This window comes from Archocentrus centrarchus, chromosome 6, assembly GCF_007364275.1.
Source record: "Archocentrus centrarchus isolate MPI-CPG fArcCen1 chromosome 6, fArcCen1, whole genome shotgun sequence".
Classification (NCBI taxonomy): Eukaryota; Metazoa; Chordata; class Actinopteri; order Cichliformes; family Cichlidae; genus Archocentrus; species Archocentrus centrarchus.
In genome coordinates, this window is record NC_044351.1 from 1878133 (window position 1) to 1894576 (window position 16444).

General features: G+C 46.8%; 1 protein-coding gene across 2 annotated transcripts in view; it reads left to right on the forward strand.

Annotated features, from left to right (window-relative positions):
• LOC115781945 (transcription initiation factor TFIID subunit 4-like) overlaps window positions 1-16065 on the forward strand; it is a 24148-nt gene extending 8083 nt beyond the window's left edge. For both annotated transcript variants that reach the window (XM_030731893.1, XM_030731894.1), the window contains exons 9-15: window positions 346-454; window positions 2538-2707; window positions 3468-3598; window positions 4017-4142; window positions 5996-6052; window positions 8109-8225; window positions 13974-16065. In XM_030731893.1, coding sequence (XP_030587753.1) covers window positions 346-454; window positions 2538-2707; window positions 3468-3598; window positions 4017-4142; window positions 5996-6052; window positions 8109-8225; window positions 13974-14135 — 872 coding nt within the window. In that variant the 3' untranslated portion in view covers window positions 14136-16065. The remainder of the gene's footprint in view (window positions 1-345; window positions 455-2537; window positions 2708-3467; window positions 3599-4016; window positions 4143-5995; window positions 6053-8108; window positions 8226-13973) is intronic.
• The last annotated feature ends 379 nt before the right edge of the window (window positions 16066-16444 follow it).

Genomic DNA, 16444 nt, shown 5'->3' on the forward strand with positions numbered 1-16444 from the left:
CTGCAGAGCTCCTGCAGTCACTGAGTGTCCACTTACTTTTGTTTTAAAGGGTTGAGCCTCCCACACAGCTCTCTCTGTGCTCAGATTAAATCTCTAATGGAGTGTCAGCATGTTTAAAATGAGGTGTAACTGTCCCAATACCTACGATCTGACCTGTTCAAGCTCTGCAAAGCTTCAGTGACTGTGAGCTGCTGAGCTTCACCACCAGATGGCAGCAGGTAGCAGCTTTATCAGCCTTTAAAGGACCTGTTTCACATCTGGTGGGAGGATCTCAGGTGATCTTTCTTTTTTTTTTTAATTTTAATGAAAGTCACCTGTGATGTTTGTTTTTTCTTCTCTGTTCAGCTACGCTGCAGGTGAGAGGACCCACGACCATCATCAGCAAAAGTCCTGTGAACCTGGCAGCTCAGGCCAATCAGAAGAAGCTGAGTGACCCGGGGGGCGGCACGTTCAGGTGAGTTTGATTTGCCCGGTCAAAGTAAGCAAAACTTTATTTATAAAGCACAAAGCGGAGGAGCGGCCGTGACACTGAAGAGGGGCACAAGCAGGGGAATTAGAAATAATGAGACTGATCATTTGAAACCAGGGTGACTAGTAGAAATGGTCGAGCAATGAAATGATGTAACCTTATAATAACCTTATAAAAAATAAAACAGATAAAAGAAGCAGAAATGAAATAAAATGATGGTTAAACTCATGCTGGAGAAAACCTGATAGGATCCAGTCAGATGTTCCTGCAGCTGAAGGTACAAACGGCGTACGGAGGCCCCGCGGGGTCCAAAAACCAGATATTAAAATCAGTTCTAAAACAGAGTGCAGTAAAGGCTCTTATACGCTCACTCTAGTGAGTGTATAAGACTGAAATTGAAAACTTTTGCTGAGGATGGTTGTGGGTCCTCTCACCTGCAGCTGAAGGGTAACGGTCAGAACACAGGTGATATTCATTAAAAAAAAAAAAAAGTCACCCGAGGTCCTCCCACCACCCGACCATCTCAGATTAGCCTGAAAAAGGTTGAAGATCCACCTCTGAACAGAAACCCTTCAAAGCTTCAGCTCCTGCTGTCATCACTTCAGCTGGTGGAGCTTCAGGTGTTTGAGGGTGAATATCTGCTCCTGTGGACTCTGAGGAGAGGAGCTCAGTGATTATGAAGGAGGTGTGATCTGTGGTAGCAGCTTTGGAGCTCAGTAGAAACCACAGCTGGCAGGTTGGAGCTGAGATCTGAGCTTCACTTTCTCAGATATAAGGCTCAGAATATTTTTACATTTAAAATGGCCACTCAAAAAAATGAGGCTACAGAAATGTCCCCCATTCATCCCTTACAGGATTTTTTTTTTTTTTTTGTGAAAACGAAGGACAGCAGGGAGCTGAAATGTTCTATAATTGATGTTAAGAAGTGTAGTTTTTCCTCAGAAGTCATTTCAGGCTAATCTGAGATGTTCAGAGGGATGAACGGAGATGGAATGACCCCGTATCCTTCATCATGTGACTTCATCAGAGAAAGAAAACTGAAAGCAGTGACCTGGAATTCTCAAAGTCCAAATGACGAGAAGTCCAAAGTGTTTTAATTATGAGAAACGGATTTGGTGGGAATAATATTTTTCTTCTGAACTCCTTTAAATATTCCACTTTATTTTGATGGGGGAGTCCAGCGACCTGATTTTTTTTCCTGATTGGGTTCACAGGGGTCACAATGGGCACACGGGTGGCTCAGTGGTAGAGCAGGCGACCACATGCATATTCCGCGGTGCAGCGTGGGCGGGGCAGGTTCGAGTCCTGGCCTGTCGCTGATTTCCCCATTTCCTGTCTGTCTTCACTTGATAGAAGAAGAAAAAAAAAAAAAACGGGAAAACAAAAACAGAGGGGTCATAATGACTCACTTTGGCTGAGGGCACTAAGAGCTGCTCTGCAAACAGAGGTGATACCCTGACCCTACCACAGCTCAGCACATGAAGCAACCAGTAAACAGAAACTGGTTTGTACTGGTGACCAGTTCTGCCTGATTTAGACTTAGTCGGGTCTTTAAGGGGCCTAGTTACGTAATCCCCTGTGAACCCTACGCCGTAACCTCACGCGAACCTCTCGAGAATTGTAACCACACATCGGGTTGACGCAGCCCTGAAGGAGTGCGATCACCGTGCAGGGTTTGGGGGGGGGTTACGGTTATGTACGGAAGCCCCGCAAAGACCTGACACAGAGGCATTGAGGCTTTAGTGTTGGACGTGTAGTTCATAGATGAACCAGGAGGGGGCAGTGTGTGTCAGCACAGCAGGGTTACCATCATGAATGAAACCTGAATTTAAAAACACATTTTAATGAACAGAAATAAAAATTAGAGAGTTCATTAAAAATGTGCACTTTAAGATAAAAGATAAACAGGAAATATCTTTGCATTATTTTCCTGAGACTGAACTCTGATGTGTTACTTCTCCTTTAAGAGGAAAAACTGAATGACTGCAGGCGTCTCAGGCTGGCTGTGATGTGTAAGGATGGCGGTCCTTTTAAATTCTCCCTGACGTTTCCTTTTCTTAACCCGCAGAGATGACGACGACATCAATGATGTGGCTTCGATGGCCGGCGTCAACCTCAACGAGGAGAACGCCCGAATCCTCGCCACCAGCTCTGAGCTCGTGGGTACGAAGATCCGCTCGTGTAAAGACGAGTCCTTCCTGCCGACTGGCCTGCTGCTCCGCCGCATCCTTGACACAGGTCTGTCTGTTTAGTGACCCCGAGTCCTGCACACAGAAATCCAACTCAGGCTGTCAGAGGAGGTCTGAGGGTTTATGTTACCCTACAGTCTGCTTTAATAGTGGAGGTTTTAATGTCTAAAACTCTGCACAGGGCACTTTGTTTATCCTTCAGCCTCATAACTCTATAAAAGTTCAGGTCAGTCAGTCTGTGGGTCTCCTCCTACTCCTCTGCCTTTACAGCTCTTCAGTGTCTTCCTCTCGCGTCTCTCTGATGGCTGTCTGCTCGTCACTCATCCAAAGTCAGACTCGCCTCCGGTGTTTCTGCCTGTTTTTAGTGGAAGGACGCAGAGAGGAGTCTAAAATTAGTCCAAGGACAGAAGGAGAGCCCCAGTGCTGAAGAGGAGCTCATAAAGGAAACACTCACCAGAAAAAGCAGCCAGGGCTTTCAGGTCATCATCCTAAAGAAAACAACCTGGTGCTGGAGGCCAGCAGACATGGCTAGTTCACCTCCACGTGCTTCATGTCCAGCGTGTTGCACTCCTGTAGCGCGGTGATGCATTTCGAGATCCGCGGCATCGGTTTGTCACGAGGCTGCTGCAAACCTGTGAAACACTTAAAATGAATGTGATGGCATGTGCAGGAGCGGCCCGCCCACAGGAGGCCTTTGTCCAATCAGCTGCAGCTCAGGAGAAGAACGCGCTCCTGTCAGTCAGCCCTGGACGGGCTGAAGCAGAGTATCACTTCCTGTCTTAACGGTTTGTGTGTTTTCTCGTCCTCAGCTAAGAAGTTCGGTGTGACGGAGGTCCCGCCGGAAGTAGTGAACCTCATTTCCCACGCCACGCAGTCCAGGCTGCGCACCCTGCTGGAAAAGGTTTCAGTCATCGCTCAGCACCGCACGGACGGCGGGAAGGTAAGAACGCACGCACACGTCACCTTCGTTTAAATCGCTCACTGAGCCGGCGTCTGGCTGTTTCAGCATCTTTCCATGGATGTTCTGCACAGTTTGTTGCTGATTATGAGGAAGGACGTCAAAGTGTTAGAAGCTGTTTTAATGGTGTTTATCATCAGCTGCTCTGTAAATATTTAGCTGTAAGTTCATGATTGCGTGGTCGCCTCCGTGCAGGCTGGTGTTAAATTAGCAGATATTTGAATGCAGTCTGGTCCTGTGAGAGTAGAAATGCTGTCTCAGTTTCACTTATGAAAGGATGAACAGCCACGGACAGCAGGAACCTGTGAGCTGACTTTAAGCAGTGTTTAACTGCGGTGTTTCCTCTCCTCACCCTTCTGTCTCCACCCCCTTCTCCTCTTCTCCACTCGTCTTCCATCAGGATGAAGAGCGTCACGAGCAGACGTCAGACGTTCGCTCTCAGCTGCGTTTCTTTGAGCAACTGGAGCGTTTGGAGAAACAGAGGAAAGACGAGCAAGAGAGAGAGATCCTGCTGAAGGCCGCCAAGGTACGCAGAGCAGAAACACGACAGGACTTCAGATGATCAGGAAATAAAGGTTTTACAGACCAACGATACGTACAGACACAGGCAGGCGCCGTGTGAAGTCTCCGAGATAAAATCCTTTGGGATTGGTTCTTAAATCAAATACATTTATCTGTTAAAATTGAATCAGGTTTAGTTTAAAGTTTCTTTAAAGTTTTGTTTCAAAAGAAATCGAACTAATGACATAAAGCCATGGGGTTTAAAAAGAGCTAGCTTCCTGCTATATGTCCTTTTTGGGCCTGCTCTGGATCCTGAGCTCATCTCGTGTTTCACTCTTAGTTGGACAGGAGTTAATTTGGAAAGTAAAGCTGGCAATTTGGAACCAAGTACAACTAATAAATCATCAGAGCTCCAAATGAGCCATTGAAAAACAGGAAGGAAGTTCTTCATTTTCCACTTGTATGGTGATTAAAAGTTTGGGTGGGCAGCTGAAGCTTTTTGCATTTTAGACTCTGCCGCAGTGCTCTGACGTTTGGTAGCAACTGAACTAAGATTTCAAACTTTTAGGGCCATCGGGACAATTCTGAGAGCAGAAATCGATGCGTCGCCTGCGTGATAGTGTTCAGATATTTGTCTTTTTGTAGATATCAAACAGCAGAGGACCAAGATCAGAGCCCTGTGGAGCTCCAAGTGTAATGTTTAATGAAAAGATAAGGCCTGCTTAAAAAAACCTTTTCTCCTGAAAAGATTTTTACAGGTTATCACTTCTTATGCAAATTCCTCACCAAAATGCCCCCGGGTATGGACGTTCACGTTCTTAAAATACAGTATGGCAGAAAATCACATTGACCCGATGGCTCGGTCAGTCCAGTGCAGACTGTGTCAGGTGATTTTTTTATTTTTATTTTTTTTATTGGCCAGCTTTATCCTGGCTCAGTGTTTCCACCAATCAGAAGTAGGAGTTCACATCTAAAGCAGACAGTTTGAAGCAGATGCTGACTCACAGGTTTCTAAAACAGTGTATGTGCTGCCAAAAAGAAAGAGGAGGCTCTTAAGCTTTATTTGCAGCGAGGTTGAACCCTTGCGGAGTGTAGTGGGCGATTCAAAGTGCAGACAGGTTTAGTTTCAGGTGTGCTTGCTGCAGGAAGTCCAAACTAAAGCATGAACTTAAACCATCACAGAGTACAGTGAAGCTGCCTCGGTTTGCAGTCCTGGTTCCTGCTTAGAGCTTTCAGAAAACTGCTGGTTCCCATTTAAAGGTGTCCTTTGTTAGTGGGTCTAATGGCATCTTTAAAAGGTCATTTCTGTAATTATCCCTGCTTTAATGCAGCATGTCTTCCCCTCGGGAGTCTCTTTCTCTGCTAATTGCTTGATGTTTCACAGGACATCATTGACGCGGTGACGCCGAACAATAAGCTGCCCGCTCGATGCTGCTTTACCCTCTCTAGATTGTACGCTTTATTTTGAAAGAACAGCAGTCAGAGTTTTAAATAAAGGAAAACAGAATTATTTGGATGAGTTGAGTCAGTGTTTCAGTCACAGGCTGAGTGCAGCCGTAAGCAGGAAGATGTTTGGAGTTTTATTACCTTTAATTCTGCAGACTGTATGTAAAAGATGGACGCAGCTGTCATGATGTGACCCATCAGTGTCTTTGTGTGATGAAATGAGAAGAAAATTAACAAAACCCAAACAACAAGGCTGAAAATATCAGTATCACACCACCCTCCATGGTGTTATCCACCTTTTTGTTAAGTTAAGCCCAAAGCATCCTAACATCACCTGTCAGTTCACAAAGGGGGAAATCCCGGCTGTGAGCAGGTGTCTGACTAAAGGTGAGCCGATTAATCCAGACGACTGATCTGTGCTTTTACTTCCAGAGTCGCGCCAGACAAGAAGATCCTGAACAGGCTCGACTCAAACAGAAAGCTAAAGAGGTACGTCTGTCTGCCTGCCCACCTGTCTGTCTCTGTCTGCCTGTCTGTCTGTGTCTCTGTCTGTCTGTCTGTGTCTGTCTGTCTGTGTCTGTCTGTGTCTGTCTGTCTGTGTCTCTGTCTGTCTGTCTGTCTGTCTGTCTGTCTGTCTGTCTGTCTGTGTCTCTGTCTGTCTGTGTCTCTGTCTGTCTGCCTGTCTGTCTGTGTCTCTGTCTTCATTTGACATTATAAAGTGTAAAAATCAGTTTAACTTCATAGTTCATCATTCCCACTGTCCTATAAATGCCATTAGCATCAAATTAAATGGTATGTTACACCTGCCAGGAGACAGTCAGACTTCACATTATGTTTTATTATTAGAAAGTCTCATCCAGGTGAAGAAGTGTCACAAGTTTAGGAGGAGCAAACAAAATGATTTCCTTTGATTTGAGCTCCTGGAAGCACTCAAACAGGTGGATGTACCTGGACTCACTGTGGCTTTATGAAGGAGCGATATGAGAAGAGCTGAAATAAAATGACCATAATGTGTAGCAGGAAGAGCAGGTCGCTCCGCAGGGCTTTTCCAGGTGAAATCCTAACATGAAGTGTTTCACTGCCGGCTCATTCCAATCTGAGTCCATGTTTTTCTTGTTTGTGTGACATAAACTTTAAACTGGGGGCAGAAAATCCTACTGAGGAGGCAAAGGTACCTCGTAGGGGTAAAACGTGTGTGCGTGCGTGCTCGCCACGCGCCTTTCCTGTTTGATTAACCTTACGGCTCGTTAATGAGACGGGAGAGGTGTTGCCTCAGATCACATCTCCTGTCACATCTCATTGAGTTTTCCTGCAGAAGCTGCCTGACAGATTTCAGTTTCCTTCAGACTCATGGAGATCAGTGATAACTCGCTGTCTGTGCAGAAGTATCGGGCCACCAGCATGTGACTCCTGCAGGAGTTTTTTATTGCATCCCATCCTAAGTCCAGGGACTTTAACATGGAGTTGGTCCCGCCTTTCAAATGGTGAGAGGGTCTAGCTCACAGTCTCAATTCTGCTTCATCCCAAAGATGGGGCTGAGGTCAGAGCTCTGTGCAGGCCAGTCTCCTCATGGACCTGTGGACTGGGATGCACTCATGCTGGAGCAGGAAAGGTTCTTCCCCAAACTGCTCCCTCAAAGTTGAAGCTGGAGAATTGTCTAAAATGTCTCTGTAAGCTGAAGTATTGGGACCAAGAGGTCCACCCCAAAAACAGCCCCCCATCATTATGCCTCCCCCACCAAACTTCAGACGTGGCACAGGGCAGTCAGGCAGGTGATGCACTCCTGGCATTCACCAAGCCCCGACTGTCAGACCCTCCACAGAGCACATTTCCACTGCTCCGGCGTGCTTTGCAGCACTCCATCAAACTCTTGCTGATGTAAGGCTTGCACGCAGCGGCTCAGCCGCGAAGCTCCCGGCACGCAGCGTCTGTGCTGATGTTACTGCCAGAGGAGGCAGTCAGAGCGTTGGAGGCCCTCCTCTGTAACTTTACCTGGTCTGACATTTCCTGGCTGAGCTGCTGTGGTTCCTGAACGCTTCCACGTGATCGTGGAACATCCAGGAGGGAAGAGCGTTCATGAACCGACCTGTTGCAGTGGCGGAGTCGTGTAACCGCACCACGCTCGAACTGAGCAACAGACTGCATGGCTGGATTTATACACTGTATCAATCAGACTGAGAACACCTGAACTCAGATATGAAGGGACTGTGTGGCCCAGTGCTTCTGCCCATGCAGTGTATTCATTATTGTTTTATTTTGAGTTATATTGTTATACTTTTTTTTTTTTTTTTAATGCTCCCATGTTCCTCACACCCATACTGTGACATCTGTCATCATTGTTGTGCTTCTGTCATTTTTATGCAGTGTGTAATATGACTTGATGATGAGTGGGACAGTATGCTGATTATCCAGTTAGCTCACTGATTCAGATGACTCCAGCAGGACAATATGGCAGTGTTTTCATGTTGCACCATCACATATTTTTTTTCTCTGACACCTTCAAATGGTCCAGCAGGTCCTGATGTGCCGTTTGTTTCCCTCACAGATGCAGCAGCAGGAGCTCGCTCAGATGCGACAGAGAGATGCCAACCTCACGGCGCTCGCCGCCATCGGGCCGCGCAAGAAACGCAAGCTGGACTCGCCGGGCGGAGCCGGCACAGAGGTACGAGACCTGCGCAAACATCCGGCTGTGGCGCCTCACCTGGTCACATGACTTCAAGGTTTACAGGAGAAACAGCAGGCAGATCAGAAGCAGGATCATAACACTCATCATGATGATGTCAGGAGTTAGTTCAGCTTTTTATCCTGCAGCATATAAATTAGACCAAAAACAGGGAGGGCTAAAAGTTAAGCAGAGGGAAGGTCTGCTCATAATGATGCAAAATTTAATCCAGACTTACAGAAACATCCTCCCTCATACAGCTGTTATAAAGGGGGAAATTATCCAGAGACTAAAGCAGTTTCTGTATCAGGGTGTGAACGTGTTTATTTCTGCTGGAAAGTTTTAATATGGGAGTCTATGGGGACGGACTCACTGCTCCCGCCCTGCTGAACACCAGAGGAACTGCAGCTCTAATTTCTTCTTCTGCACTTTTAGGTGCCGTTTACACGAAGCCGTTTTCACTGGAAACGGTGTCGTTTTGATGCGTTTCAGCCTTTCGTTTACACGATGGCGTTTCAGAAACGATCCGCGTTTACACGAGGACATGTGAAACGATGAAAACGATGTAGTTCCCATGCCAGGCCACAAGTTGGCGTTGGTTTTCTCTTTGCAGTTTGTTTACGCAAGACGCGCATGCGTGGAGTGACACAGTAGGTAGTGCGGCAAATTGTTCATTACTTACAAAACGGCCAATGTGAGAGGTTTTGTGTGGACAGATGATGAGGTTGGATCGCTGCTGCACACAACGCTGAATTACAAAACGGTAAAAACACAGGAAAAGCATAAGAAGCACTCGTGAATCCGCGAGTACTGTTTATCAGTTTGCGCGTGCGCGAAAAACTGGCCGTCGCAACCATAGTGCGCATGTGCGAGTCGAGCGTTTTCAAATCACCCCGGTTTCAAGTGTTTACACGAAAACGCAAGCCGGTGTGTTTCTGAAACGCTCAACTCTGGACCCCGTTTCTGAAACACATCGTTTTCACTCTGTTGTCGTGTAAACAGAAGGGCGAAACGCATCAAAACGACACCGTTGTCGTGTAAACGCAAGGCCGAAACGCATCAAAATGACACCGTTTCAAAATGAAAACGGTCTCGTGTAAACGGCACCTTAAAGGCACAGAGTGGAGAACTGGCTCCACCTTCAGTTTATCTGATCTGTGCGTGTGCGCGTGCATGCATGCGTGTACAAACATACTCCTGACCTTCTCCACACACCCCCCCCCACCCCCCCCAAAAAAATCAACCACACACAGACACACACACACTCTCTAATCCAGGCTGTGAATGTGAGCTGAGTTGAGTGAAGGGGGTCAGTGTTTGCCTAGGGGATTGTTAGGGTGTGACTCCCCTCCCTCCTCCTCCCCCTCCCCCTCTGGGGCAGCCATACATTTCAGCTCTGCAGAAATAAACTGAGACAGGGGAGGGGGTGTGGGGGTGGGGTGCCACCCTCACCCTCACGTCCTGCCCGAGGCTCACCCCCCAGCAGTCCCAAACAAAGCAGAGACCCTGCAGAGAAATCCAGCATTTCTGGGGTCGTTTAACATACAGACACAGAGCAGCTGGCGGTAAGCGCCTCTCGGGGACCGGGGGGGGGGGGTGTCACACAGGGGTATGCTCTGGGCCCCTGCAGGTCGGAAAGGAATTTATTCCATTAGAAAATCAATGAATGAGATGGGAATATAAATGAATGCGCGCTGTTCATGTTTTAGTAACTGCGTGTTGGTGCCATCATCCAAACGCATGCTCGTTAGGTTAATCAGTTAATTGGTTCTGAGTTGGACGAGAGATTAAGAGGAGGGCTGGATGCTTCCAGATGTTTCCAGGCAAGTTTGCAGCTGTCAGACGTTCTCCTCTTCTCAGGAAGTGAGGCTCCTGATTGGACCTTCAGAGGAACTGCTTGTCTCTGACATCCTGCTGCTGTAATGTTGGCAGGTTTGTAGCTCACAGAGACTGAGCCTGCCACCTGAACTCGTTTATTACATTATTATTCATTAATAGAGTCTGTGCAGTGATCTTTCTGCTCTCGATGAGCTCAGTTATGGGAGAGAAGACAACATTAAGATCACGGTTATGTAGAACCTGAGCTGAGATAAACTTGGCTTTGTGATCTCTCAGCTCATGTGGACACGAAGCTTCAACCTGCAAGACGACCTTTAACCTTTGTGATGCTGTGCCACTGGTATGACATTCAATTAGCATAAAGATTCAAATCTTGCAGTAATATGAATGTCTGAACACAGATGTCTACAGATGCCAAAACCTCCTGTAATCACCCTGAGGTCCAGTAATTGACCCCCCGGGGGGGCATTGGTGTAGGGGACAGAAATGGACTCTTACTGACCTGCTGGTGGGAGAGTCTGATGTTACAAACCAACACTGAAGATCACAAGGGGATGTTAGCAGAGTTTATGGTAATCTAAGGCTGAAAATGTGATTTCTTAGGTGAAAAATGAACTCAGACAAATGGAAACACTGTGTGGCACAAATGTCTTCAGTTTCTCAGTTTGGTGAAAGCTTCTGCTTGTTGATGCTGGCAGGGTCGGTGTTTGTAATACCTGCTCAGGTCTTCTGATGAATACCACAGTGCTATGGGAAAACAAAGAAACCAGAATAAAAGGAAGCATTTTTACACACACACAGAGTCTGATGGTGGATCGGGGTTCCTGTTGGTGAACCTGCAGGTGAAACGCTGCCGTCGCCTGCTGTCGTCTGAGCTCTGGCTCTGCAGGTGTGTAGTCAAAGCAGGCTGCAGCCCCGAGGTGGCGAGGGCGGGTGGGACTATCTGAAGCCTGATCGGGCCTGCAGTTGGAGGCTGAAGGGCAAACTGCTGCAGCTCCGGGGCAGATTAGATAGAAGAGGCAGCCAGCAAGGCTTGCAACAGAAATCAGTTTGTGGTGGAAATTTCCAGTCGAGTCTCTGAGAGGGAGTGGTACCTCCACCACGGAGAAGGATCTCTGTGCAGACTTTATGGACCAGAAGTTCCTCAGAGTGTGGAAGGAGGCTGCTCTCTGTGCTGAACTCACCTTTTTGTGCTCGTTTGTGTGCAAAAGGTAGAAATTTCTTTTTGTCCTGTATGTGCACAAATCTGCTGTCAAGCCAGGGAATATTAACACCTCCACAAAGGGCAGGAGGCATTCAGGCACTAGTTTATTACACACACACACACACACACACACACACACACACACACACACACACACACACACACACCCCGAGGGAGGAACTGGGTATTGTTTTCATCTGTTGGCTTGTTAACAATATTACAGCAAAACTACCCAGTTTGCATGGAAGATGGCCAGTGACCCCTAGATCACCTGATTACATTTTTGCCATAATCGGGTCAAGGTCAGAGGTCAAGTTTTCTGAAAATTTTGTGAACACGATAACTTGAGAACAGATGCATCTGCTGAAAATCTGAATCTCAGCGACCTTGACCTGGAGGTAAAGGTCAAAGGAAACTTCCGGGCATGGACAGTAGGATGTGTGTTATCTCAGTGATTCAGTGTTTGGAGAGACACGTTGTGAGACGGACAATGATCCGTCTCACAACGTTCCCACATCACTGACTGTAATCCAAAGGCTGAACTTCATTATTTCTTTGTCCGCTAAGCCGATGGTTTCAAGTGTGTTTTTGTATTTGGAAGTTTCTGTGAAGCTCCAGCCTACAATGAAAGGAGCTCTGAATGAAACAGGAAGTCCTCAGACAGATCCGTCAGAGAGCAGGAGCATCAGTTTGGTCCATTCAGACAAACAGAAGTCTTTGACATCCACAGGAGACCACAGGATCCTTTTCTTCATCCCAGGAGGAAGACTCTCCAGGAGGAAGACGTCTCATTTTCCAAGAAGAATCACAGAGCAAATCCAGATAGTTCAAAGCATCCATCATCCTCAGGACCAGAGATTAGACCTTAAAAAGCTGTAAAAAGAGGCTGAGCAGCTCTGGAACAGCAGGCTGTGGACTCATCAAACTAGGATGAGCCTGCAGCAGGATGATGAAGAACAGAGGAGGGAAAAGCTTGATGTCTGTCTGTGGTGGTTCTTCATGTCTGTGGTGGTCTTTTTGTCTGTTTGGAGTGATTTTTTTTTTTTTTTTTTTAAATCTTTTTGAGGCCTTTTGGGGTCTTTGTGGGGATTTTGTGTCCAATTCATCAACAGTGGCTGAAGCTGATTTCATTTGGTCCCACTGTGACGGTATACAAAACTCATCAGTCCAAATGGTTACAGCCCGGCTGTGAGTGCTGTATAGGTGTGTGCGTGGCGCTGCCTGCAGGAGCGTGGCCTCGTCATGTGGTGGTTCCTGTGTGGACCTGGAGCTTCATTCCTGAGCTCTGCAGTCAGCTGTGCCTGCAGGCTCTGCAGAGCTCAGATTCAGAGCAGGTTTCAGGCTCAGGCCTCAGTAACCAGGTCAGCGTGCTCCTCCGGGGAGGCAGAGCTGCAGCTCATCTGATGGTGAATTTTGCTGACTGTAATTTCACTGAGTGAAGTTCCTTAAGGAGGCCTCAGAGGGGATTAGGAAGGATGTGGAGGTTTTTGTGGGTGGGTTTTTTTTTTTTTTTTGGCCTGTGGGGGTTAGTTTTTTTTTTTAGTTATTTAGTTATTGAGCTGACTTTTTCAGGTGTTTTTGTCTTTTAGTAGTAACTTTGTCTTGTTTTGTCTCTCTTTGGATATTTGAATGTAACTGGCTCTTCGTACAGAGGCCTTGAACTCTGTTCAGTAGTGCATGCATGGTGCAGATCACCTGAATGGCTGATCTTAAACTGTATAAAAGTGTTGTTAAAGCTGCAGAGAGCCAGCGCTCGCTGCCTGGAGTGATGAAAGGTGAAGCGGTGTGTCTGGTTTCTGATGGTCTCGTGCTGTCTGAGCCTGCAGGCGCTGCTCTGACAGGAAATAAAAGCTCTCTGTGATCGTTTCCACCTCTGAGCTTCGGCTCCACGAGTGGAAAAGGTTCATTCCTGCGACTGTTGGGCCACACACCTTATCCCTCCATTTAAACTGGCTTTGTTCCAGGGATCGGAGACCCCGCCCACAGGCCCGACAGTGCCGCGCTCTCTCATCATCTCCACCCCTCGGGTCACCTCCGGCTCATTCACATGCATTATCTGCCAGCAGCGGTTCCTGTCAGAGGCCTCGGGGCGTGCGGCGAGCTGTTTGTTTCATGCGCCGCGGGGGGAGGGCGGGCCTGTCGGAGCAGCAGCTGCTGAGCGGTTTGAGCGGTCGCTGCGGGGCTGGGAGTCACCTGACCTCCAGCTGCCGACGCACCCTCCGCACGAAGGTGTGGCGATGCTGCTGCAGGTCTGGACTCAGTGAGAGATTTAAGCAGCGTGGGAGAGCTCGGATGGTGGATCACACAAACACAGGGCGGTGACTCTCCATCTGTGAGCTTCTGCTGTGAACGCAGTGTGGGTGATTTCCTTTCCAGGTTCTCCTCTGAGGAAATGCTGTGTTCAGTGTTTGGCTCACACTCACACTTAAGATTACCTCATTAAAAAAAAGCTCATTCAGGCGCTTATTGAGACCAAATTATTAACCAAACAGGAGAAAAATTAGAAACTATTTTAGAGGTCAGAGGCCTTTTCCTCTCTGCTCTTTAGAAGGTGAGAGTGACCATCACAGCAAGTAGAAGAATAAGTACAGCCTGCAGAAGAAGCAGCTTTAGTTCATCAGGATGTCTCCTTGTTATTTTTCTTCCTTGTCTGTTTTCTGCTCACCTGACTCCACCTCCTCTGTCTCCCACCTCCTCTCCTCCAGGTGGCCTCGGGCTCGGCCGCCGGCTCCTCCGCGGCCGCCTCCTCCCGCCAGCAGCCCCGTCAGCGGATCACACGAGTTAACCTCAGGGACTTAATCTTCTGTATGGAGCATGATCGCCCCACAGCTCGCTCTCTGATACTCTACAAGGCTCTGCTGAAGTGAAGAGGGAGCTGCCGCCGCATCCTCGCCCCAGTCCTCAAGGGGAGGTGTTCCATTCTGGTCTTCTTCAGTCCCTGCAGCACCTTTTAATCTTTCACCCAAACGCTCAGCTCTGCTTTTACAATTATTTTTAGAAAAAGGCGTCTAAGTCGGTTCGTCCGGTTTTAGACTGCACGTCACGTCTCGGCTCTGCGTCTGTTAGAGGAGCACTCCACCATCAGCAGAAGCACTCAGATCAGGCCAATCAGGACTCACTCATGGAGAAACATCAGGAAAGCAGCATGTTTCCAAGCTGAGTAGCTGCTTCTGAATCCAGATCCAAACACACAGGTTACAGCTGCTCTAAATTAGCTGATCGGACAGTTTTGGATTTTAATTGGCTCTAAGGCTCGGTTGTTGACTGTCAGAAATGGTTTTAGTGCTTGGCTGTTCGTTGATATGGTCTCAAACGCACCGTGAAACTTGGCCTGTATTCAACTAGAAACATTTGCTTTTATCAAAGCTGTGGCCATGCCCATGCTGTGATGTCACCCCTATGAGTGAATCCAGCATTGATGGCGACTCAGGTGGAACAAACTGCTGCTAAATATTGTTTTAAAGTTTTAAATCATGTTGTGACCAGGAACTAAACTGCCTTATTAAGTCTGTCCCCTCCATTACCCACAAGCCAGCTGGACCTCTAAGAGCTGGTTTGGAGATTTTCTTTGCAGATGAAACCATCCTGAGGAACATCTCATGTAATTATGCTCGTAGATTACTTGTTGAAGCAAAAACTGTTTCTTTGCAAAGCTCAGCCTCTGGGTTTCATCCCCAAACAAAACTGATGCTCTCTGTGGAGTTCCTCAGGGCTCAATCGTAGGTCCTTTTTTTTTCTCCAATGATCCTCTGAATGTTTGGCAGCTGACACTTTCTTTGCAGATGATGCTGTGGTTTCTCTCTCACCCAGAAACCTTTAATTAACGGCTTCTCTTAGGCAGAGAGATTACTCATATAATTAATTAGCTAATTGAAAAAAAAGTAAAGCATCTCCGAGGTCAGTTTCAGGTGGAGTGTTCCTGTGACGTCGGTATAAAGCGAGCTAAAATGAAGAGTGTGTGGCGTGATGCTGAGCTTCTTTGGTAAGATGAGGTGCCAGGATGATTGAGCGCCTCCGGACTCCAGCGCTGTACCTGAACAGGTGCCTTCGAGTCGAATCTTTCCCGACCTCTCATTTAGATTTCCTGTCGGCCCACTCAGGACGCCAGGCTCCTCGCTTTGTTTTTTAAAATTTCTGATCATGCTCAGATACATCGGCTTGATGCCGTCACACGATCAGCTGTCACGTCACGTGATGGGAGGAGCTTCTGTTCACATTGTCGATGTTCGTCAGGACTGCGAAGGCTCAAAGGAACAGTTCAACGTTTTGATGAATCCTCGTCTGTGTGAGAGTCGGACATTCAGCACCGCCAAATCGAAGCCGCTTCAAGTAAACACAAATCTGAGATCGTGCTCTTTTGTTTTCTGCTCATAATATTTTTGATTAAATTAATATCAAACAGTCAGCTGGTTAGTTTCTTTTTTTAAACATCAAAGTCTAGAAAGAAGTCAAAGATGTCTTTAAAATTTAAACCAGCAGCTCAGAAATGCTGAACAGCTGCCAAAGCCGTGAAACAGAAACGATTAGTTATTAAATACATCATCGCTTTAAATTCATGCGTAAACTGCTGCTCCAGATTCAGTCAGTTCGTTATGTCCAACAGCGAATCATCATTTCACTCAAACGTTTCCTGATTTTACAAACTGAACATTTTCTGACTTTTTGATCAAAAAGAAAAAAAAATCACGTTTTAGTGACCTTAAAAAATAAAAAAAAAATTTTAACCAGCTGATTATTTTCACCAGTAATCAGTACTCCGTTAAAAAAATAGAAATGAAAAAATAATCCCGTTAACTGCTCAGTCACTCAGGTCAGTGACCCCCCCCCCCCCCCCCCCCCCCGAAAAAGTTTCTCTTTTTTTTTTTTTTTAATGCCATAAATGGTGAAGGTGGAGCTCCATGTTTAAATTCAGCTGCTAAGTAAGTTTGTTACATTTATTACAGTTAATAAATAAAAACCATCTGCAGCTTTTTCTTAATAAATTATTAGAGAAGAAAAACTTTGATATCAGGCCCAACAATCAATAAATCACACTGATTGGCTGCAGCTCTAATCAAACTGTAAATACTCTGAAAACATGTGAAACCTGTTTATGTATTGATAGATGAGGACGTTGATAACGAGCGGTTTCATTTGGAGTCGGTGGGTCTGAACGTGCGACTCTCAGCAGCTAAAC